The 26,544-nt window shown below is 44.3% G+C and overlaps 1 protein-coding gene across 1 annotated transcript in view; it reads left to right on the top strand.

Annotated features, from left to right (window-relative positions):
* Window positions 1-3,795: 3,795 nt before the first annotated feature.
* BMERB1 (bMERB domain containing 1) overlaps window positions 3,796-26,544 on the top strand; it is a 105,962-nt gene continuing 83,213 nt past the window's right edge. Inside the window, 2 exon segments of the mRNA XM_075566119.1 lie at window positions 3,796-4,015; window positions 4,017-4,083. Coding sequence (XP_075422234.1) covers window positions 3,962-4,015; window positions 4,017-4,083 — 121 coding nt within the window. The 5' untranslated portion in view covers window positions 3,796-3,961.

The following is a 26,544-nucleotide window of genomic DNA, read 5'->3' as shown; positions in this document are numbered from 1 at the left end:
CTGCTTGCCACCTGCCACCGACCTCAGCCCCTGACCCCAACAATCCTTGCCTTCCCTGCTGTTCCGGCCATCGAGGTCCTACCTGCTCCTGGAGTCCCTGTGTTAGCAGCACAATGTAAAAACATTCAGGGATGTCACACAGCAAAATCAGACATTCAAACATCAATATACCAACAGAGAAAAAAATGAAGTTATTGTTAATCTCAAAAGTACAAAACCCTCATTTGCACCATGGCTTCTGAAATGCTCACAGATGTTGGCCTACCAAACATTTGTTAGCATGAAAATCACAGAACATACAGAACATTACTTTGCTGCTGAAAGGACCTTTGATGCTGCAATACTTTCCAGCAATAAAGGGGATAAAATATACAATCTTCTGTACATAAGCACATTATTCAATGTGATGTGAAGGTTTTGCTCCCATTCATTTAAATTGGGCTAAATTGTTTTTTTAGTAAAGCAGATTGGAGCAGCTCAGGCTTAATGCGGCTGTCTTAGAAGTGGGTGAACCCAGTTTAAATGCCAGTGTCAGTTTGCCTTGTGATGTTTGGCAGGTCACCCAATCCCCCTGTGCCTCAAGTACTAAAATTAGATTAGGAACATTAAACCAATTTAAGGGCATCCCTCTATCGTGAAGGAAATCGCTTCAGTGATTGTATCAGTGTGTGTGAAGATAACACACCAGAAGTGGAATAAATAAAACACTAAAGGGTGAAAGTAACAATGGTAATATCACTCCCCATCGCTCCTGTTGCTCTCCCCAGAATTCTCTGTAAGTTCACGTTACAAATCTCTCCAATTATAAGGGGCGCAAAATAAGCATAGGGGAGTAAAGAAATACCAAAATATAGTGTAGCATTCCAGGAAAACTAAAGGGAGGATAAATAAGTTCTCTTATGCATGCACATGTATATAATGTGGATCATGCCTTCAGTAAATCCCTCCAGTATCATCACTTTAGGGAAATAGAGAGGGAAATACACAATGTAGCTGTTTAATACATAAAATTCTACATAGGTCACAATAACACTCACCGAGGTAATAAAACCAAAACAGCCTGCACTCTCACACGCATCAGCCAATCGACACATAATTTACGGATTTGTAGTGTCACAGTATATTTCTCTATTTCGTTTTCCTGGAAGACCACACAATATTTTGTCATTTATTTATTCCTCTATGCGTCGTTTTGCGCGCCCCAGAATTGGAGAGACCAAAATGTTATTGTAAGCACTATGGGACAGGAACTCATCGCGCCGGCAAAATTCTATGTACAGCGCAGTATACACTATTCGCGCTTTATAAGAAAATAATTATTATAATGAATAGTGACCTTGATCACACAGACCTCATCCCTTTCACCCTGGTGGAAATATTTACAAACCTTTTAAAAAAGGTACAAAACCTACAAATTGACAGGCATAGTGCTGAGTGCTGAGAAAGTATGTGGGTATTGTAGGAATCATGAACAAGAAATTCATCAATAACCCCACCTTATCTACAGTACATCTCTGCTGTTTTTTTCCCTCTCCCTTAAATTGTTTTACCCATAGATTCCTTTGCAAATCAGTATTGCAGACCTGAGGAAAAAAATTCCTCAACAATGAAGTGAGAGACTGATAAAGTCATACAGAAAACGATTACTTCAAGTTATTGCTGCTATAGGTGGTTCTACAAGCTATTGATTCATAAGGGTATACTTAGTTTTTCACACATGGCTTCTCCATTTTGGCTTTATTTTTGTTAACTAAATCATGACACGGTGTACAGTAATATGTCATGTGTTTTTGTTCATCTGAGGTTGTATTTACCTAATTTTTAGACCTGCTAAGGAACAGATGATTGTTATTATGTCCTGATATGTAAAACCATTGAATTCAAAGAGGGTGTACTTTCTTTTTCACACAACTGTGTGTGTATGTGTGTGTGGTGTATGTATATATATACACACACACACACACACACACACACACACACACACACACACACACACACACACACACACACACACACACACACACACACACACACACACACACACACACACACACACACATATATATAAAAAAAGATTATAGACCCAGATTCACTAAAGGGTGCCAATTGTAGCATGCTTTAACTATTAACTGGAGTTAAAGCATGCTAAAGCTTAGCACCATTTAGTGAATCTGGGCCATAATACTTGTCCAATATACAGTAAGGCACCGTTGCACCTGCAAGAAACCAATATTTCCTCATGAAATAAAAGAGAAATATAACTTGCTTGGCAGCAGGGAGCGATAGAGAATAGATAAATATTTCTTTGGCAATGCCAATTAAATGCTTTCTAAAATTGACCCAGCTGAATCCAATAGTACCGTGTCAGTCAAGACTACTGTTATTTTATACAGTGTAACACAATGCAAAATATATGCATATTCTTTATCCACCGAAAAATGAGTTCTTCCTCACAAGGCTCTTCCATTCCCTCTCTGGATTCTCCTACTGTATGTTCATGATGCCAATCACTTAAATCAAATTTAAGTCTATCTATTATTCTGCTGCCAACTGGTATAATAAATAGCTTTCTGGTATAATAAATAGCTTTCAATTTATCTAACAAAATGCACTGAGACCAATTGGATGTTATTCTATGATAAATCTGTGCTGAAAAATAGCATGCAGAATGTTGGTGACAAAATTGTCAATATTTGACTTTAAAATCCATTTTCTTATAAAGACTTTTATAGATGCAATTTCTGCCAAATAGAGTCTCTCTCTCTCTCTCTCTCTCTCTCTCTCTCTCTCTCTCTCTCTCTCTCTCTCTCTCTCTCTCTCTCTCTCACTCTCTCTCCTCTCTCTCTCATCTCTCTCTCTCTCTCTCTCTCTCCTCTCTCTCTCCTCTCTCTCTCACTCTCTCTCTCTCTCTCTCTCTCTCTCTCATAAAAAAAACATAGTTAGAACACCTACACACTTTACAAACATAGCTATTGAATGGTGACATTAACGGTGTTTTTAGAGTACCAGGGAATGCAACATATATACATAATATACTGTACATACATTTCAAAACAGAGATCAACAACATAATTATTACACAAAACATTTGTACAATAAACTATGAATGAAAAAGTACTAAAAATAAGAGCATAAACTGACACACATAATAATAGTTCTTGTTAATAATATTACATTAGAGATATTACATTATGTTAAACACCATACACTCAGGCAATATTAACCAATTCAGATATTACATTACTTTTAATAAATAGAGTGCACCTTTTCCACAACTGTTGACTTAATGTTTATTCTGTAACATTCAAAACATATCAGCTGGTAAATTTGCAGGCTTTACATTTTTATAAAATCTCCCTCTTGAAAGTAATAGACGTGATTAAATGCAAACTGTGGATAAAAATAAAATGCAGAAATCTCTGTTTTTGGACAGTGCTGCATCTTTCATTTGTGACAGAAATAAGATTTAAATATATGTACAATAACACACACACACACACACACACACACACACACACACACACACACACACACACACACACACACACACACACACACACACACACACACACACACACAAAATCAGACCATGTTATTCTGCATAGGGATACTTAGTTCCATTCCATTAATTAAATAAGATGGACGAAAGGGTTAACTCTCTTTCCCTTTCTGCGGTGGTACCCAGCTCTGACAGGCAAAGCTCTTGTGCGCATGCGTGTTGCATCTTCTCTCCCCTGCGAGCCCCACAGGGATGCGGTGACGTCACAGCGCCCAGCCCTCCCAGCCCTCCCCCTAAAAGCTGAGCTGTGGAGCCAACAGGGGGACATGAGGATGGAGGTGAGTGGGCTCAGACACAGTCCTCCTCCCTCACCCACCCAACCACCCTCTCTCTTTACCCAGGAGGATCAAGGCAAGCAGGCAAACTACAGGGGCATTCTAGAGCAGGAATCACAAGCAAGCCATGCAGACATCCATGGAGTTAAAGAAATCCATCTCTGCCACTATGGAGACAGACCAAGCCAATGAAGACCTATGGAGCAGTGGAGGAGACTGATTGGAAGGCAGGGGGGCTGGTGGGAAGAAGTAAGTGCTTACTCTGTGCTTAGGGGAACTGGGGGGTTTCATCTGATGGGGGAGGTAGATTTCAGTATATCTCACCCTGCTAATCCCAGACTCTTCATGCAACCACATGCTGATAGAATAGGCATATTTAACCTATTCCCTGCCATATCACTTCATTATATGCTCATGTGTGTTGATGTATTATGTTATTTAGAAGGGACCTCTAGAAACTTGTAATCACTCTGTGTTCATGTCTCTCTGTGTATACAGTACATGTATCATTTGATCTATATACATGATGTTGAAGGGGGCTGTCAAACTTGTTTTCCATATGAGTCTGTGTTCCCATGTGTGCATTATGTTATTCAGTATGTAAATATCCTGCTGTAATTAGTAACTTGCCCTAGTAACTAACAGTTAATCAACAGAGCTAACATTTCTAACCCCAGTGACAGACCATAGGTGGCGGAGGCTACTTGTAGCAAGGCAGGTGTCCTATTGAGAAGTACTACAACCATATTTTGTATAATAAATAGTATTGGGTGGTATAGGGATGTCTTGTATGTGAAAGGGCTGAGTTCCATTCACAATGTAAGCTCTTCGGAGCAGGGTCTCCTCTTCCTAAATGTTACTTTATGTCTGAAGCACTTATTCCCATGATCTGTTATTTGTATTATTTGTTATTTATATGATCGTCACGTGTATTATTACTACTACTGTGAAGCGCTATTACATTAATGGCGCTATATAAAGAAAGACATACATACATACATACAATGTAACACAGCAACACGCCTTAAAAAAAACCTTTACATGCTGTATTCCAGGTCACCCTATGCTGATAAGGTTTTATATATATATATATATATAAATATATATATATATATATATATATATATATATAAATATATATACACACACACACACACACACACACACACATATATACACACATGCCGTAAAAGGGATGTTAGGGATGATGTAAGAACACCACTTTGTTTTTACTAGCTGTATTTGTATATACATTGATCTAGAGTTGTGAATTCTTTCGGTTTTCAGGTTTCTAACTATCCTGGCTTCAAAACTTGTAGAAAAACAGGATTATCAACAAAATCCCATGGGTGCAACTTGTAATGTGCCCATTGCATTCATAATAACACAAAATCACATTTCAAAACAATATACACTGTATGTATTTTGATCAGGTTGAAACCACTTTGCACTGGTGAGAAATGACCAGAATGATTGAGTGGTTAGTCTTGTCCCTTTTCTCTTCTTTGGCTGATGGTGAGTCTTTGTCATCCACGCCACATGGCTAACCTTTCTTCTTTGTATTTGTTATGACGTGGTCTGTTGTTGGATCCCAAAAAGGGAATTAATTACCTTTCCGCATTAGTGCCATTCAGACAGAAACAGTGGAACTGAGTTATTGGACTTTTTTTTTATTATATCAAATTGATTACAGATTTGTGTTATGTGGTGGATGCATTTATTAGAATATTGTAATGGAAGAGGTAATGTGTTCCTGTTTCATATTTAATGGAGGAAGTTTTTAGGAAATACTTTCATTCCAGTGTGCGTGGAGCAGTGCTAAGAGTGAGTCATATGCACAAGGAATCATATACCGTTTCTATAACAAAACTCCATTAGATGAACAGATTACAGTAAACATACTGCATTATACACGCAAATAGTTACTATGCACGAATCCTTTGACATTAACTCATTTGCAGCCAGAAGAGCAGTAACATTGCTTTGCAATGCATTACTGACCCCTGGGGGTTAATAAATATATATACAGCTCAACCCCGTTATAACGCGATCCGCTACAGCGCGAATCCGCTTATAACGCGATGCAAGCGTGGCTCCCAATTTTCCTATTTATGAATACTTAACAACACGATTGTTGGTATCTTAAATACTTTATTGTACAATGCATACAATTGTACATTATTCCCAACGCGATCCGCTTATAGCGCGATGTGATTCTTTGGACCCCAAGCACAGCGTTATAAGGGGGTTAAGCTGTATTTATATATATGTCTTTTTTAGAAGTGTAAAGTGATAGCTAAATTGTTGATGGTTTATTTATTGTTTTTGTAATGTGGTATGTGGAGTTATTTTAATTTCTAAATACTAACACATAATATCTGAATTAGACAATTTGTGACCAATTTTTACACTGCTTTCTTAAAAATGTTTAATTCTTAGTACTGCTTTGTTCCTACAATACGATAGCACGTCTCAGCCAAAATACTAATACACATGTACAAAACATTATCGGGGCACACAAACTTAATGTATGTAATTATTAGGGAACCCACATTTCAACAAGATTACATTAGATATGTGATCTATCTGAAATTCTGCTTTAACATTTCTTCAATTTACAAATAGGACTGCCAGGTGTCCAGTATTGAACCAGACTGTCCTGTGTTTGGACCCCCTGTCCAGTATTTTTTTTTAGGTAATACTGGATATGTATGTGTCCGGTATTACCTCTTTGGACGTGTATGTGTATACCGGTATTACCTCTCTGGGCGTGTGTGTATACTGGTATCACCTCTCTGGGCGTGTATGTGTATACAGGTATTACCTCTCTGGGCGTGTATGTGTATACCGGTATTACCTCTCTGGGCGTGTATGTGTATACCGGTATTACCTCTCTGGGCGTGTATGTGTATACCAGTATTACCTCTCTGGGCGTGTATGTGTATACCGGTATTACCTCTCTGGGCGTGTATGTGTATACCGGTATTACCTCTCTGGGCGTGTATGTGTATACCGGTATTACCTCTCTGGGAGTGTATGTTTATACTGGTATTACCTCTCTGGGAGTGTATGTGTATACCGGTATTACCTCTCTGGGCGTGTATGTGTATACCGGTATTACCTCTCTGGGTGTGTATGTGTATACCGGTATTACCTCTCTGGGCATGTATGTGTATACCGGTATTACCTCTCTGGGCGTGTATGTGTATACCGGTATTACCTCTCTGGGCGTGTATGTGTATACCGGTATCACCTCTCTGGGCGTGTATGTGTATACCGGTATTACCTCTCTGGGCGTGTATGTGTATACCGGTATTACCTCTCTGGGTGTGTATGTGTATACCGGTATTACCTCTCTGGGCGTGTATGTGTATATACCGGTATTACCTCTCTGGGCGTGTATGTGTATACTGGTATTACCTCTCTGGGCGTGTATGTGTATACCGGTATTACCTCTCTGGGCGTGTATGTGTATACCGTTATTACCTCTCTGGGTGTGTATGTGTATACCGGTATTACCTCTCTGGGAGTGTATGTGTATACCGGTATTACCTCTCTGGACATGTATGTGTATACCGGTATTACCTCTCTGGGCGTGTATGTGTATACCGGTATTACCTCTCTGGGCGTGTATGTGTATACCGGTATTACCTCTCTGGGTGTGTATGTGTATACCGGTATTACCTCTCTGGGCGTGTATGTGTATACCGGTATTACCTCTCTGGGCGTGTATGTGTATACCGGTATTACCTCTCTGGGCGTGTATGTGTATACCGGTATTACCTCTCTGGGCGTGTATGTGTATACCGGTAATACCTCTCTGGGCGTGTATGTGTATACCGGTATTACCTCTCTGGGTGTGTATGTGTATACCGGTATTACCTCTCTGGGCGTGTATGTGTATACCGGTATTACCTCTCTGGGCGTGTATGTGTATATACCGGTATTACCTCTCTGGGCGTGTATGTGTATACCGGTATTACCTCTCTGGGCGTGTATGTGTATACCGGTATCACCTCTCTGGGTGTGTATGTGTATACCGGTATTACCTCTCTGGGCATGTATGTGTATACCGGTATTACCTCTCTGGGCGTGTATGTGTATACCGGTAATACCTCTCTGGGCATGTATGTGTATACCGGTATTATCTCTCTGGGTGTGTGTGTGTATACCGGTATTACCTCTCTGGACGTGTATGTGTATACCGGTATTACCTCTCTGGGCGTGTCTGTGTATACCGGTATTACCTCTCTGGGCGTGTATGTGTATACCGGTATTACCTCTCTGGACGTGTATGTGTATACCGGTATTACCTCTCTGGGCGTGTATGTGTATACCGGTGTCACCTCTCTGGGCGTGTATGTGTTTACCGGTATTACCTCTCTGGGCGTGTATGTGTATACCGGTATTACCTCTCTGGGTGTGTATGTGTATACCGGTATTACCTCTCTGGGCGTGTATGTGTATACCGGTAATACCTCTCTGGGCATGTATGTGTATACCGGTATTATCTCTCTGGGTGTGTGTGTGTATACCGGTATTACCTCTCTGGGCGTGTATGTGTATACCGGTAATACCTCTCTGGGCATGTATGTGTATACCGGTATTATCTCTCTGGGTGTGTGTGTGTATACCAGTATTACCTCTCTGGACGTGTATGTGTATACCGGTATTACCTCTCTGGGCGTGTCTGTGTATACCGGTATTACCTCTCTGGGCGTGTATGTGTATACCGGTATTACCTCTCTGGGCGTGTATGTGTATACCGGTATTACCTCTCTGGACGTGTATGTGTATACCGGTATTACCTCTCTGGGCGTGTATGTGTATAGCAGTGTTACCTCTCTGGGCGTGTATGTGTATACCGGTATTACCTATCTGGACATGTATGTGTATACCGGTATTACCTCTCTGGGAGTGTATGTGTATACCGGTATTACCTCTCTGGGCATGTGTGTGTATACCGGTATTACCTCTCTGGACATGTATGTGTATACCGGTATTACCTCTCTGGGCGTGTATGTGTATACCGGTATTACCTCTCTGGGCGTGTATGTGTATACCGGTATTACCTCTCTGGGCATGTATGTGTATACCGGTAATACCTCTCTGGGCATGTATGTGTATACCGGTATTACCTCTCTGTGCATGTATGTGTATACCGGTATTACCTCTCTGGGCATGTGTGTGTATACCGGTATTACCTCTCTGGGTGTGTGTGTGTATACCGGTATTACCTCTCTGGGTGAGTATGTGTATACCGGTATTACCTCTCTGGGCGTGTATGTGTATACCGGTATTACCTCTCTGGGCATGTATGTGTATACCGGTATTACCTCTCTGGGCGTGTATGTGTATACCAGTATTACCTCTCTGGGCGTGTATGTGTATACCGGTATTACCTCTCTGCGCGTGTATGTGTATACCGGTATTACCTCTCTGGGCGTGTATGTGTATACCGGTATTACCTCTCTGGGCGTGTATGTGTATACCGGTATTACCTCTCTGGGCGTGTATGTGTATACCGGTATTACCTCTCTGGGCGTGTATGTGTATACCGTTATTACCTCTCTGGGCGTGTATGTGTATACCGGTATTACCTCTCTGGGCGTGTATGTGTATACCGTTATTACCTCTCTGGGTGTGTATGTGGTTATCGGTATTACCTCTCTGGGCGTGTATGTGTATACCGGTATTACCTCTCTGGGCGTGTATGTGTATACCGGTATTACCTCTCTGGGCGTGTATGTGGTTATCGGTATTACCTCTCTGGGCGTGTATGTGTATACCGGTATTACCGCTCTGGGCGTGTATGTGTATAGCGGTATTACCTCTCTGGGCGTGTATGTGTATACCGGTATTACCTCTCTGGGCGTGTATGTGTATACCGGTATTACCTCTCTGGGCGTGTATGTGTATACCGGTATTACCTCTCTGGGCGTGTATGTGTATACCAGTATTACATCTCTGGTCGTGCGTGTGTATACCGGTATTACCTCTCTGGGTGTGTATGTGTATACCGGTATTACCTCTCTAGACATAGTGACCGGACTGGCTTGGGGGGCCGTGGTATTTCCCCGAGCAGGGAGAGAGTAGGGCTGTTGTTACGGGGCTGGGCAGCTTTCTCCACCCCGATTTGGCTGCTACTGAGTAATGCAGCCAATCAGGAGGAGGCGTCAGGAGCCTGGGGGTGGGACCAAGGAGAGGAGTAAACAGTATCAAGTGGAGAGAGGTGTGTGTGTGTCTCGAGCGCGTCACAACTTGCACCATTGTGTCCAGTATTTTTGGAGAAGCCACTTGGCAGCCCTATTTACAAAGTACTGTGTTGATGATTTTGTAGAAACATATGTACTAACACTCAGTGCTGCTGACAGCTCACCCAGGAATACAGTCTGGACCTGGGCCCCGGGTTGTTCAGCGGTGGAAGGGGAGAGGATGCGTATGTGGATTGGGGAGCATAGAGATGGGGCCATTCTGTCATGCTGGGGTGTAGCACCATTGAGCGTGGTCCCAGTCGAGGAAGGGGCCCGGCCTGCCAATCACAAAATTCGCTCCCCACTTCCGATTAGATGTTCTCAAGTTCCAGGATTGACTGAGCCCCCCTTCACAGCGGGCTCGGTACACTTGTCCCCACCCCCCTTGTGACAGCCCTGCTAAGACTACAGATATATGAAGAGAAGTCTAAAACAAGGTTTAGATCATGCCATCATTTTACCCCTAAACTCTCAACAGCACATTCGTCCCATATGGTAGTAACAAGGTTAATGTGTTTTTGGCACTGGGACTGTACGCCGTCTTTTTGTAGAATTTATTGTGTCCCTACCCACATGTAAGACTATATTATCTTGTAGTATTTCGCAAAGTTACAGTACCTGTCACGAAACAGAACATTTTGTAAGAGCAGTCTGGTTCGGTCTTGGGATTCAAATTCTGCCATAAGCATTCTGTTGTTTGTTAGTCTTCTTTTCCAAATAGTATTTCTACACATTTCATATAACTCAATGAGCAAGATTTAAAAAGCGAACTAGGTCTCACTGTCCTGAACACCTGGAATCAGTCGACAGGTATGTAAAATACTTGTTGTAACATACACACACACACACACACACACACACACACACACACACACACACACACACACACACACACACACACACACACACACACACACACACACACACACACACACACACACACACACACACACACACACACACACAATGAGTAACCATGCAAAGTTATAAGAGAATTAAGAAGATAACAATTGTAACCATATCTAATATGACAGTAACAACACTTTGTATCCATAACATGAAGTATATATTTGCATGTGGTAGCATATTTTGTTTCTGATTTCAACAGAAGTAAATAATGTTTTGATATGTTAAACACATATAAAGAAGATCATGCCTTTATTAATTGTTAATCTGTTATAGTATATACATCCATCAACCCAGCGTATCTCCCTTATATTTTGTTGATATTAGAAAGGAAAGCAATTAGTTAAAGTTGCGATACAGTATGTGATACTGAATTAAAAAAATACGTTATGGTTTATATTACTTTTTTATGATGGCATTAAAAAAAATCTTCAATAATAATGTTAATAAGATTATTAAGGTTTTTTTTAAGTATTGTATAATATAGTAAAAATAAAACATATATATATTGACTTTATTTAGTATTCTGGACTCATACAGTATCTTTTGTAAACTTCTCAATATATCTCATCCTCAACCTAATTCATTGTTATACCTGTGTCACATTTTTAAACTGTAATATTGTACATACATACAAACACATACATTTAAATATATGTAGGTCTCCTTATTTGTTCCTTAACTACCTGTACTTTGCTGCAGTTTAAGCAACAACAATGTCAAGAATTAAAATTAAAACCCTCTGTGCTTTCAATATCTGATTTGACAATTTGGCGCCGATTACACCTTTGCATTAATGTGCCATTATTGTGATTACAATAATTGTTTTATACCTTAACTTACCACAGCTGCTTGATGAAGCAGATAAATACGTGCTTACCACATCAAATCAATGTTTTCTATAGATATGTGATTTCCATGGGAAGATGCTGTAATCAGAGCCACAAAATCAATAGTACTGTACGTTAAGGGATCCTTATCCTTCTGTCTGTCACCCTAAATCTAAAATGAGTCCGGAAGAACCAGATTGGTTCATATAACAAGCTTCTGTACTAAGTGGTGTTTTCCTGTCAGGGGTGGATTGTAGGTACAAACGGGCCTGGGCAATTCCTTGAAGAGCGGTACTCCTCCTGCAGCGTCACAGCATCATGTGACATCACGTTGTCATGGCAAAGCGTCGCCATGTGAGTTATTTGAAGTCAGGTCGCCAACGCGATGCTGCAGGAGGAGATGCCGCTCACTCTCTCTTTATTACCTTGGGGTGAGAAGCCGGTCCGGGGAATCTGCAGTGACCTCCTCTGGTTGTCCGGAAGTTGGATCTCGGCGCCGACAGGAAGAGGGAGAGAATAATAGGCGGTCAGGGACCTGGGGAGCCGCCGACCGCTGCTGCTGGGGGGGCCATCACGCCATCACACCAACCCACCGGGGCAACCCCAATCGCCCGTAGGGCAAAACACCCATGTTTCCTGACATACACTACATAGAAAGCACTCTTTACAATGAGTCCCTAGTTACAAAGTGACTGAATAAAACATAGGTAAGCCGTGTTCATAAAAGATGGCGAGGAAGCATATGGCACATAGCAGACCTTCATCAGGACAATTTGATTCCACGTCAGTTTAAGCCTGGTCATTTATTTGGACTAACAATTTTGTGTCATAGGACAAGCTTTCGAGAGTTCTCCTCTCTTCCTCAGGTCGGCAATACTGATTTGCAAAGGAATCTATAGCTAAAACGGTGTAAGGGAGAGCAAAAAAAAACAAAACAGATGTACTGTAGATAAGGTCTTTGACACAAAACAAAAGGACTTAATGCGGATATGGGATTTTTCACACACTGTCAGAATTGTTTGTAATCATCCTGACTGTCTCTCTTCTTATACACACCTTCTCCCAGCCCGCCGCCATTTGTGAGTTCCCCCGTGCGTGTGCACAGCAGGACACTCAGCTTGGCCGCCAGCAGCCAGGATACTCGGGGCACAGGAAATATAAAAAGGTGTCCTCATCTGGCGCGCGCTCACAAATGGCGGCGGGGCGCCCCTTTTCAGTTTTTATTTATTTATAAAATGTTTTACCAGGAAGTAATACATTGAGAGTTACCTCTCGTTTTCAAGTATGTCCTGGGCACAGAGTTAGGACAAATAATACATGGTTACAAATAGAGTTACATAAGTGAACAGGGTATACATTATATACAAGACATTGCGTGCACAGTTATAGATAATATATATCATGGGCGTATGAAACAGTTACAGACCAGATTAAAATGTGTGACAGCCTTAGATTTGAAAGAACTTAAACTGATGGTGGATATGAGAGTCTCCGGTAGGTTGTTCCAGTTTTGGGGTGCACGGTAAGAGAAGGAGGAGCGGCCGGATACTTTGTTGAGCCTTGGGACCATGAACAGTCTTTTGGAGTCAGATCTCAGATGATAAGTGCAGCATGTGGTAGGGGTGAGGAGCTTGTTCAGGTAGCTGGGTAGCTTGCCCAGAAAGAATTTGAAGGCAAGACAGGAAAGGTGAACTTTGCGCCTAGACTTGAGTGATGACCAATCTAGTTCTTTTGAGCATTTCGCAGTGATGTGTGTTATAGTTGCGTTGGAGAACAAAATGACAAATTGAATTGTAGAGGGTGTCAAGTTTGCTAAGGTGGGTTTGGGGTGCTGAGCCATATACTATGTCTCCATAGTCAATAATTGGCATTAGCATCTGCTGTGCGATACGTTTTCTGACCAGGAGACTTAGGGAGGATTTGTTCCTGTAAAGTACCCCTAGTTTGGCATAGGTCTTGGTTGTCAGGGTATCAATGTGCATCCTGAATGTTAAGTGGGAGTCAAACCATATGCCAGGTATTTAAAACTAGTGACAGGGGTTAGGGTGGTGTTAGTGTTGGTTCTAATCTGGAGCTCAGTCGCTGGAAGCTTTAAAAATTTAGTCTTGGTCCCAAATACCATTGTTACAATCTTGTCAGTGTTTAAAAACAGTTTGTTTTGGGAAATCCAGTTTTTGAGTCTGAAAAAGTCAGACTGAAGTATGTGTTGAAGGTCAGGGAGGCTATGGCTGTGTGCATATAGGATTGTGTCATCTGCATACATGTGTATTGAGGCTTCCTGACAAGCTGTGGGAAGATCATTAATGAACACTGAGAAGAGTAGGGGCCCCAGAACAGAGCCTTGCGGGACGCCACAGGTGATATCCAGGGGGTTGGAGTTAGAGCCTGAGATGGACACATGTTGGGATCTTCCTGATAGGTAGGACTGAAATCAGTTTAAAGCATGCTTCCCTATTCCAGAGCTCTGGAGTTTGTTAAGCAGGATAGCATGATCAACAGTATCAAAAGCCTTTGCAAAATCTAGGAATACTGCACCAGTGAGTTGTCCCCGTTCCATTCCACACTGGATTTCATTGCAAACGTTTAGCAGGGTAGTTACGGTAGAGTGTTTGGGGCGAAAGCCAGATTGGAATTGGCTAGGGAAATTTGTCTTGGTATAGTAATCGCTTAATTGGGAGTGGACACCTTTTCCATGACTTTGAATAGGATTGGGAGAAGGAAGATTGGCCTGTAGTTTGAGACAGTGTTTTTGTCCCCACTTTTGAATATTGGGACAACTCTGGCAGTTTTCCAGGTCTTAGGGATATGGCCTGCAGACAGGATAGAGTTGACTATGGAAGCAATTGGTTTGGCAATTGCTGGGGCACCAAGTCTTAGGAACCTAGATTGTAGTAAGTCAGGTCCACATTGGCTGCTTAGTTTTAATTTGAGAAGCGCTTGTGTAATCTCCTCTTCGGATACTGGGACAAATGGAAAATTGTGGGCAGTGTTGGGAGGGGGTGGGGCTATAGGGGTACTCCCAGGATGAGATTCAGGTTTGTGGTTTGGGTTGCGTTTCGCTAATAAGTTAGTAGCACACCCCACAAAGTAATCATTGAATGCATTTGCAATGTTGGTGGGGTTTGTCAGAGTAATATCGCCCTTAGTGATATTACTTGGCTGTTGGTGGTTAGAAGGCTGGAATATGTTGTTGATAACCTTCCAGAAGTTAGCAGGGTTTGATGTGTTCTGGAGGAGATTGTCAGAGTAATATTGTGCTTTTGCATGCCTTGTTTGCCTTGTGCACATGTTTCGCAGGCATCTGTAGTGATTGAGATCCTTGGTAGTGCCAGTTACTTTGTGGCTTTTCCACAAGGCATCCCTGAACTGGTAGAGTGCTATAAGGCACCCCGGGTGAGTGCCCAGCCAGCCCCCCCTTCATCCGGCACTGGCTACAGGTCAGTGTACTGGAAACAAGAGACAAGATGTCTCATTCAATGGATTGACCTGAAATATAAATATGACTATTCTATAAGGGTGTTGTGTTTGGGTGCTGTGCATTCCTGGGATTAAATATATATGGGATTTAAAAACCAAATCAATGTTTAGGTCATTTATAGCAACCTTCCACAACACAGGGACTTGGACATTTATTTGTATTGTGCCAAAGGTGTTGTTTTCTGCAGTACTGTCTTGGAGATTCTTGAAGTCTCAAAATACTAGAAACAGGTTCTGAGAGGGGAGATCCAACAGGTTTAAAAAGTGCAAAAAAATCTATTGTTTAATGAAGCTGTTTTGTTTGCAATGGGCAAACTTTGCAGATCTTTCATTGCTGATGTTTATTGCTCCCCCATGCTCAGGCCTTGTTCTCCTAGTCCCCGTTTCCCATTGGAGTACAAGACTATTGAGACCCAGTATGCACCGAGACTGGAGTTAGAAAGAAAGGCCTAGATCTGCATCTCATGAGGACAGGGAGATTGGCTGTTATTTCTTATGAATGTTTCCGTGGCACCACAATGTGTGCGCTGTGGGCATTGAAACAGTGGTTATAAATAAACACAAACAACATAACATTTTAATGGCGCCAGCTTTCTAGGGCTGCCAGCTGATCCGAGATTGTAGATACAAGTTCATTCACTTCAGGTGTCTTAAAGCTGCAGTTTAAGCAAAATCCTACAGTGTGTGTGTGTGTTATTTAAAAAAAAAAAAAAATCAGTTCTGTATTATGAGAAAAAACTTGTAGCATTTAAAAAAAATGTAAAGACATTTTAAATGTATTCTAATGTAAAAAGCATTTTTGTTTCTATCGCAACCATTTACAAAGTCACATCCCCTTCCTCTTCTGAGGCAGGCTTTGGCACACCCCTTGTGCCCTCTCTCTAGCAGTGCACCAATTGTATCTAGTGCCTGCCTGGTCACATGATCTTCCCCACAGAACTTTGCATCTTGGGAACTGTTCTGCAGCACTAACAGTGATATAAAGAACCCCCGAGCCCAATCTTCAGCAATCGATTACAGGAGAACGGATCGATCAGCAATTTGGCTAATCACTTGTCAGTGTGCAGATTGTATTGATGCACATATTGAATGGATTTTTTTTTTTAAGCAGCTTGTACTGCAGGTTAAAGACATTTCGAGGGTTGCAGCCTTTTCGTTCTATTGAGCAAACAAAGAGAACCATAGTGAATGGAATGGATCAACTTCTTCCCCCACCCTGTATCTGTCTATATGCAGGTCCTACAACCTGAGGTTTTTACAGTGAGACAATATGCTTAGATTTTCTTAAGTTACCAAATCATTATCATTTCATATTAAATGGCATCCTCATTCTCTGCTTTTTGTTTGGCTTTCCTAACCTTATATGACCCTTTAGATGAATTTTTAATGTAGAAAGCCCATAAACCAGTGGTTCTTAAGATTCGGTCCCTGGATTACGAGTGCTCCCTGAAGACTAGAACGTTGCTCAACCCAAAAACATTTGTAAAATTCAGCTCTTCTCTGCAGTCAGTGCCATTTTGATCACACACACACACACACACACACACACACACACACACACACACACACACACACACACACACACACACACACACACACACACACACACACACACACACACACACACACACACATATACAGTGTTCGACAAATCACCCAAAAATCTACTCGCCCAACAAAAAAATCTACTCGCCCCCTAGTCCTGCCCCCAACCCCGCCCTAGTCCCGCCCCAACCCCGCCCTAGTCCCGCCCCCAACCCCGCCCCAATTCCCGCCCCAACCCCGCCCCAATTCCCCCCCCCCCAACCCCGCCCCAATTCCCCCCCCCCCAACCCCGCCCCAATTCCCCCCCCCCCAACCCCGCCCCAATTCCCCCCCCCCCCAACCCCGCCCCAATTCCCCCCCCCCCAACCCCGCCCCAATTCCCGCCCCCCCAACCCCGCCCCTTTAAAAAAAAAAAGAATAAATTCATAGTAAGAACAACATTCGTTTTTGACATTAGTTTATTTATTGTATTACATTATACTACAATTAGTCCTTGTTACGTGTGTGTGTGTGTAAATGTTCCTGAACCCCATAACTAGTGTCTGGACGCCCCCGCGTCACAATATTTAAAGCAGCAATCCCGCCTGGGATCTTACCTGATCCGCAGTCCCTCAATGTCCAGGTACCTCATTCCCGCAATGTTATACATTGGAGGGGAGGTGTTCCCTACCTGTTTTCTGGGTTAGGGGGGATTCCGATGTCTTCCGTGTGAAGCTTGAGTCAGACCTGGAATAAAGCAGTGTAGGTTATTTCGGTGTAGGTATAGGGCAGTTAAGATATATAGGGTAAATAAGAGATCCAGAGTGTGAGAGAGAGACAGAGAGAGACACACACACACACAGAGAGAGAGAGAGACACAGAGTGAGAGACACAGAGAGAGAGACACAGAGAGAGAGAGACAGAGAGAGACACACAGAGAGAGAGACACACAGAGAGAGACACACAGAGAGAGACACACAGAGAGAGAGAGAGAGACACAGAGAGAGAGAGAGAGACAGAGAGAGAGACACAGAGAGAGAGAGAGAGACACACAGAGAGAGAGAGAGAGAGAGAGAGACACACACACACACACAGAGAGAGAGAGACACACAGAGAAAGAGAGAGACACACAGAGAAAGGGAGAGACACACAGAGAAAGAGAGAGACACAGAGAATGAGAGAGACACACAGAGAATGAGAGAGACACACAGAGAATGAGAGAGACACACAGAGAATGAGAGAGACACACAGAGAATGAGAGAGTGCGACAGAGAGAGTGCGACAGAGAGAGTGCGACAGAGAGAGAGCGACAGAGAGAATGCGACAGAGAGAATGCGACACGGAGAGGACGACAGGGAAAGGGTGAGGGTGACACGGGGTGAGGGTGACACAGGGTGAGGGTGACAGGGTGACACAGGGAGAGGGTGACACAGGGAGAGGGAGAGGGTGACACAGGGAGAGGGTGACACAGGGAGAGCGTGACACAGGGTGAGGGTGACACAGGGAGAGGGTGACACGGAGAGGGTGACACAGGGAGAGGGTGACACGGAAAGGGTGACACAGGGAGAGGGTGACACAGGGAGAGGGAGAGGGTGACACAGGGAGAGGGTGACACAGGGGGAAGGTGACAGGGTGAGGATGACACAGGGAGAGAGTGACACAGGGAGAGAGTGACAGGGAGAGGGTGACACAGGGAGAGGGTGACACAGGGAGAGGGTGACACAGGGAGAGGGTGACACAGGGAGAGGGTGACACAGGGAGAGGGAGAGGGTGACACAGGGAGAGGGAGAGGGTGACACAGGGAGAGGGTGACAGGGTGAGGGTGACACAGGGAGAGGGAGAGGGTGACACAGGGAGAGGGAGAGGGTGACACAGGGTGAGGGTGACACAGGGTGAGGGTGACACAGGGAAAGGGTGACACAGGGAGAGGGTGACACAGGGAGAGGGTGACACAGGGAGAGGGTGACACACACACTCACTCACAGACACACTCACACACACTCACTCACACACACTCACTCACAACCACCCTCTCACTCACAACCACCCTCTCACTCACAATCACCCTCTCACTCACAACCACCCTCTCACTCACACACACCCTCTCACTCACACACACCCTCTCACTCACACACACCCTCTCACTCACACACACCCTCTCTCACACACACCCTCTCACTCACAACCACCCTCTCACTCACAACCACCCTCTAACTCACAACCACCCTCTCACTCACAACCACCCTCTCACACACAACCACCCTCTCACACACAACCACCCTCTCACACAAAACCACCCTCTCACACACAACCACCCTCTCACTCACACACACCCTCTCACTCACACACACCCTCTCACTCACACACACACCCTCACACACACACACACCCTCACACACCCTCTCACACCTGCGGGGGACATCGGGGGCCTGCGGGCGACATCGGGGGCCTGAGGGGGACATCGAGGGCCTGCGGGGGACATCGGGTGTATGTGGGGGCCTGCGGGGGACATCGGGGCCGTGTGGGGGCCTGCGGGGGACATCTGGGCTGTGTGGGGGCCTGCGGGGGACATCGGGCCATGTGGGGGCCTGCGGGGGACATCGGGGCCATGTGGGGGCCTGCGGTGGACATCGGGGCCGTGTGGGGGCCTGCGGGGGACATCGGGGCTGTGTGAGGGCCTGCGGGGGACATCAGGGCCGTGTGGGGGCCTGCGGGGGACATCGGGGCCGTGTGGGGGCCTGCGGGGGACATCGGAGCCGTGTGGGGGTCTGCAGGGGACATCGGGGCCATGTGGGGGCCTGCGGGGGACATCTGGGCCATGTGGGGCCTGCGGGGGACATTGGGGCCGTGTGGGGGCTTGCGGGGGACATCGGGGGACATCGGGGCCGTGTGGGGGACATCGGGGGTGTGTGGGGGACATCGGGGTTATGTGGGGGCCTGCAGGGAACATCGGGGCTGTGTGGGGGCCTGCGGGGAACATTGAGGGCATGTGGGGGACTGCGGGGGACATCGTGGATATGTGGGGGCCTGCGGGGGACATCGGGGCCATGTGGGGGCCTGCGGGGGACATCGGGGGACATCGGGGGTAGTGGGGGCCTGCGGGGGACATCGGGGGTATGTGGGGGCCTGCGGGGGACATCGGGGCTGTGTGTGGGCTTGCGCGGGACATCGGGGCTGTGTGTGGGCCTGCGCGGGACATCCGCACGGGCACGCCCCCCCCCCCCTCCAATCAAGGAACATTACATGAACAACCCTTAAGCCAATGCATGCTGCTTTAAACACAGCTTTTAAACATAGACTGGGATGAGATGCAAAGCCAGTTAACCATCTCACAGACAGGCTGTTTCGACCTTGTGGGTCTCTTCAGTGTGAGGTTGGTTATACTGGCTTTGCTGTATGTACTATATATATATATATATATATATATATATATATATATATATATATATATATATATATATATATACTTGTTAGGTCTTGGTCCAGTATAATATGTCTTCACCTATACAGAAGTCTGATACATAGGGGCTTATTCTTGTAGCATCGATAAGTTACTTCACATGTGTTAAGTGCACTTTACAAGCGATTTTGCAAGGCTACTCAGTAAGCCCTTCAAGCAGCTCTGAGATGCAAATCGTGCCTGAAATATTTTCTTTTTTTTAACAGCACCTAAAGGAGCGTGCGATAGGGTTTGTGATTTGCATCGGATGGAGTATCATTTATTTTTATTACCTAGGATTGAAGCAGGGGGTCTCCGGACCTGAACCCCTTAAATTTCAGGTCCGGGGGAGCCCCTGATTCAATCCTATGTAATAAAAAGAAAACAACCAAGCTTCAGTACCTTAGTGGAGAACCGCTAAGGTAATGAAGGGGTTAACCACCAGTACCCGGTTTGTTGGTAGAAGAGGGGGTGGGTGAAGATTGTAGTTGCCCACAGGGTGGCATGGTCACAAGATGTGGGACATTTAAACTTGCAAGAGATACGGGCACCACATACCAGGGCATGTACATCGGGAAGCAGGGGGTCCCCGGACCTGAAATGAATGCAGTTTAGCTCCTGAGACCCCCTGCTTCAATTCTATGTAGTAAAAATTTAAGTTAAGACAGTGCGATCGTCTCTAAGAGTTGCGCAGGGAGAGGTAGCACCCTTTCTATCCACCTTTAAGACCCACCTTAAAACACACCTGCTTAAGGAAGCATATGAGTAGCTCCGTGGCTGATAATTAAAACCTCATACATAAAGCTTGGCCCCTTGCAGATGCACTTACCAGAACGCCCTCCTACTGTCTCTGTATGTTCTTCCTTACAACTAATTAGATTGTAAGCTCTTCGGAGCAGGGGCTCCTTTTCCTAAATGTTACTTTTATGTCTAAAGCATGTCTCCCCTTTATGTGTTATTTGTATTATTTTTTATTTATATGATTGTCACGTGTATTACTGCTGTAAAGCGCTATGTCCATTAATAGCGCTATATAAATAAAGACATGCATACATACATATACATGCATTTTTTCCTTACATACATACATGTAGCGGCTCTCTGCTCTCTCTGTGCAGCTCTGCCAGACTGGTGATCTGAAATTGCACGTTCAGCTCATTTCGCTTGTAAAGCAAATACAAATGAGTGCGGTGTGTCATTTTTGTAACAAACGGTATAGAGAATGCGATTTTGCTTTAGTGAATGCCGTTTTTTTACAAATGTCATACCGTGAGCTAGGGACATGCGAACACGTTCCATGTTGCAATAAAATTATCGAAGCTACTAGCATAGGTCCCATAGGGTGAAGTACTGTATGCACTATATGATTAATAACATTGAAGTGATCCACAATGAGAGAAAGATTGAGAATCCCTGTCCCAAACCCAAACCGTCAATGAGAGATTGGCTGCGATTTTCCAATCCTGAATGACACCCACGTTTCCAAACTAGCAAGTGGTACATGAAAATACACTCCTTATCTGGTCACCTCATTTTACCTCTCCCACAGGCACCAACGCGAGATGGGAGATGATGGGAGATGATGGGAGATGATGGGAGATGATGGGAGATGATGGGAGATGATGGGAGATGATGGGAGATGATGGGAGATGATGGGAGATGATGGGAGATGATGGGAGATGGGAGATGGGAGATGGGAGATGGGAGATGGGAGATGGGAGATGGGAGATGGGAGATGGGAGATGGGAGAAGGAGCGGCTCAGTGAGTAAAGACACTGACTGGCACTGAGTTTGACGCAGGGGAACCTGGTTCAATTCGGCTCCTTGTGACCTTGGGCAAGTCACTTTGTCTCCCTGTGCCCCAGGCACCAAAAACATAGATTGTAAGCTCCACGGGGCAGGGACTGTCTGCAAAATATCTCTATAAAGTGCTACATAAAACTAGCAGCGCTATACATGCTATTATTATATACAATCAGAGCATCAGAAATCACATTTCTCCCACTGACATTTAAATGACATGAAAATGCCTTGCTGGAAAGCATGCAGGAGAACCCCAGTTTGTCCTTGCATCACTGCACCAGGCAGCCTCGCTGACAGCAACAAGAGTCCCTGGCCGTAGGAAAAGCTCAATCCTGGCTGGATTCTTGCAATAACAGCACACGGCTTCAGGTTTTGGATCAACTACTGTCAAACCTTCCCCTCTGTAGCTCTGGGCATTGAGTGTCACGTTCATTTGGGCTTCAGTCTGAAACCTGCAGATGTCAAATCCTGTGTTGCATAATTGATGTTACTTTTGTGGGTTGTTTTTTTTCTAAACAGAAGCACTTTGATTATGTTTGTCTGAAACGTAATTCTGTGGACGTGCACAATATATCTTGAATTAGTTTTTTTTTGACAGCTGGAATCAACACAAGATTTGGGGGAGATGCGGCTGATATCTGCAAGCTGTAATTAAATGGTCAAAGCCACAGTTATTGTGTGATAGAACTGATCTCTATCAGACGAGCAGCAGTACACATTGTCTGACTCTCTTGCTCAGGTTATTGATGTGTGTACAGCGCCTCTACTCTACTCTATAGTGGCTCTGAATGAACCCTTGTAGTACCAAATACTCCTGGCACAACCCCTGTCAATCACCCACTTTGTAAACTTTCAACATATTGTTGCTATTCGCTCACTTTTGTCTGTGGAGGGTCTACACCAGGGGTTTCAAACTCAGTCCTTGCCACCAACACCCAAGGTTTTATGGAGATCTCTGCTTCAGCACAGGTGGCCCGATTGAGCCACCTGTGCTGAAGCAGAGGTATCCATAAAACCTGGCCTGATGGTGGCCCTTGAGGACTGAGTTTGACACAGTTAACTCCCTTTATGCAGCCCTTTAACTATTCTCTTAACGCGTATCCCGTTATTGTAGTACAGTCATTCTGGCCCATTTTCATATACTGTAAATGCTGATAATGGTTTTCAGTTATTCTTCCACCCATCATTAGATTATTCATTTGCTCCCAGCAAAGATATCATTTGTCTCCTAGCACAGGCCCGTGATGGATTGCATGACAGCTGCCAAAAGTAATTGCAGGAGCCAGCTGCAGAATAGTTATCAACTTGTTTGATTTGTATTACTACTTTTAGTTCAGCTAGACGGGAGGTTTGGGAGGAAAAGACTCGCATATATCTTTGTTTGTGAGTTTAGGAAGAATTGTAGAACGTATTTTTGTGATCCCTATGTAACTCATATCTGAATGGCTGTACACTAAGTTCACATGTAACAAAAGTACATAATTAGAAATACACTACCGTGCATTCATTATAATAGGATATATCTATAAAGGCGTACCACTAGTTTGACCAGTCTAGAAGGCCAATTAAAAAAAAAGTATGGGAAGTTCAGTCCTTCTGCAGTGGTGCAGACCAAACTGAGTTTGGGAATGTCTAGTCTAAACCTGGCTTTTGCCTACCTGGTGTTAAATATGAGTTCCATACCTATCAACCACAGTAACTTCACGACAGTGTAATAATAATGCAGGCCGGTGTTTCTTCACAGCAACCTGTATTATACCAAAACATAAGATTCCCACGTCATTATCTGACAATGCAAAACCCCTTATCATACAGTGTATCTGGTGTTCGTTGGTGGGTATGTACCAAAAGGGGCTCATGTGTGCCAAGCATGCACCGCAACATGTCACGGAATCCTTTGTTAGGAAAATAGCAGCCGTGCTACCCTGTAACATTTTGGGGCCAGTGGAAACAAATGTACGGGTTAGTGGTTGAAACGTTTGTGCATAAACACATCTGCTGTTTAATGTGACAAATTTATTTGAAGAGGATAATGTGCCTTGTGCATCGATATCATTAAATCCCGGCCACATGATTTGTTAAACTGTCTCCGTTCAATTCAGACGAGAAACCATCTGCCTTCTCATCAAGACAAAGAACTGTTAGCTGGATTATTTATTTTTAATGAGGACAATTCTAGTATTTTAAATGCCACGACACTGACAAGATCATAGCAGAAGAAGAGTTATTTATGCGAACATGACATAACATCATTGATGATCTTTTGTTTTTTAATTAAATTTTTTTTTTTTTTAGAACAACGGCTGTGGATCATTTTTATTCTATATTATTTTATTATGCAATAGCTGAATGCCTGTAACTTAACTACAAATACTCTGCTTGGGATAGTTCTGTTTTTTTTGTCTCACATCCCTTCAAATTCTGGGATTTATAGTTATTTAAATTAAAAAAGAGCAGAATCTAGAACAGTATTTTTAAACCCTTTTTGGTTAAGGAACCCTATAATTATATTGTGACATTTTGAGGAATCCCCAACCCTGACTAATAGCGGGTCTGAGATCAGATGCATTGTAAGGAACCTCATCCCTCTCCAATAGCGCGTCTGAGATCAGATGCATTGTAAGGAACCCCAACCCTCTCTAATAGCGCGTCTGAGATCAGATGCATTGTAAGGAACCCCAACCCTCTCTAATAGCGCGTCTGAGATCAGATGCATTGTAAGGAACCCAACCCTCTCCAATAGCGCGTCTGAGATCAGATGCATTGTACGGAACCTCATCCCTCTCCAATAGCACGTCTGAGATCAGATGCATTGTAAGGAACCCCAACCCTCTCCAATAGCGCGCCTGAGATCAGATGCATTGTAAGGAACCCCAACCCTCTCTAATAGCGCGTCTGAGATCAGATGCATTGTAAGGAACCTCAACCCTCTCCAATAGCGCGTCTGAGATCAGATGCATTGTAAGGAACCCCAACCCTCTCCAATAGCGCGCCTGAGATCAGATGCATTGTAAGGAACCCCAACCCTCTCTAATAGCGCGTCTGAGATCAGATGCATTGTAAGGAACCTCAACCCTCTCTAATAGCGCGTCTGAGATCAGATGCATTGTAAGGAACCCCAACCCTCTCTAATAGCGCGTCTGAGATCAGATGCATTGTAAGGAACCCCAACCCTCTCTAATAGCGCGTCTGAGATCAGATGCATTGTAAATACTTCTGTATTTGATACCATTTTCAAATTACCTGGTAATTTCAGGGAACCCATTAGGACATTCCCCACCCCTGCATTAGGGATACCCGGGGGACCTAAGGCTTCCTGGGAACCCCTGTTGAAAAACACTGATCTAGAAGTAAGCGCAGGGATTAGAAAATCCCTGTGATTTAGGTGGTGAAATATACTGAGACGGGGGCTGTAAGTAGCTGCATTAGCAACCTAGGCCTTAGAGAAGATGAGTGTGTTTGGTGTGAGTGAGAGAGGGCAGTCAACGTTTTTATTTCATGCTATTGAATGACTTTGACCAACTGCATTTTTCATAGAGCACTGAATGAAGTGAAAATTGAGGGTAAAATAATTGCAGAGATATAGGTTAGTGGAAGATAATAATAATATAATAATAATAATAACATGTAACGGGTATTCCACCCCACCCAATCGCATATATAGTGTGGGTGAGTAGAACATGCAGTGTTACCGGTGTGGTGCGTATACCTGTAGGCTCACAGGAGGGCTGAGCTTCCGCCACTGGGAACCTGGGGCAATTATACTAGGGGTAACCACTTACTCAATAGGTGCAGCGCCTCCACCTGCGATGGCTCCCACCAGAGAGGGAGTGGATCCTCGCAGGACAAACTCAATGATCACATACACAATGGGGTATAATAACTAAGGACTTTACTAACATGTAATCCGACACATCACATTCATAATATAACCTGTGTCCCTCTCAGGAGGAGACACTAACCGTGACGTCTCGCAGGACGATTCCCCAACACTAGGTGATCCCACCCAGTGTCCAAAGAACCCCACCCAATGTCCCGCACTCTTGCAGAGAATCAATGGGTGACTGCGCAGTCACTATTAAGCTAAGGGCCCGGTGGTGCACTTAGAACTGTAGATACCTGCCGAGCACTCCAGTGCTCGGATGAGCAACGCTTCACAAAGGGTCAGACGCGTGATGAATCCGTCTGATCCTATCCTGGCGATATTCCCTGTGACCCCAACGTGGGTCCGAACTCCTTCACTGGAACCGCAGCATCCGCTGAGTCCCTCACTAACGATACAGCAACGTGACACACCCTGCACTACAGGCCGTCCCTATAGCACAGCATCCTTAAGTGGCTTAAGGGTCACTCTCCTAGGGCCTTCGGGGTTGCCTATCCTATATAGGTAGGTCTTGTACCCACCCTACTCATAATACGGGCCCTGGGCCATGGATCCCCGGACTGGTTACCGCTATGAACCCCCCCCCAGTTGCCT

Source organism: Ascaphus truei, chromosome 11 (genome assembly GCF_040206685.1).
Source record: "Ascaphus truei isolate aAscTru1 chromosome 11, aAscTru1.hap1, whole genome shotgun sequence".
Lineage (NCBI taxonomy): Eukaryota > Metazoa > Chordata > Amphibia > Anura > Ascaphidae > Ascaphus > Ascaphus truei.
The sequence above is the reverse complement of the archived record's forward strand: the minus strand, read 5'-3'. Positions and strand labels throughout refer to the sequence as shown.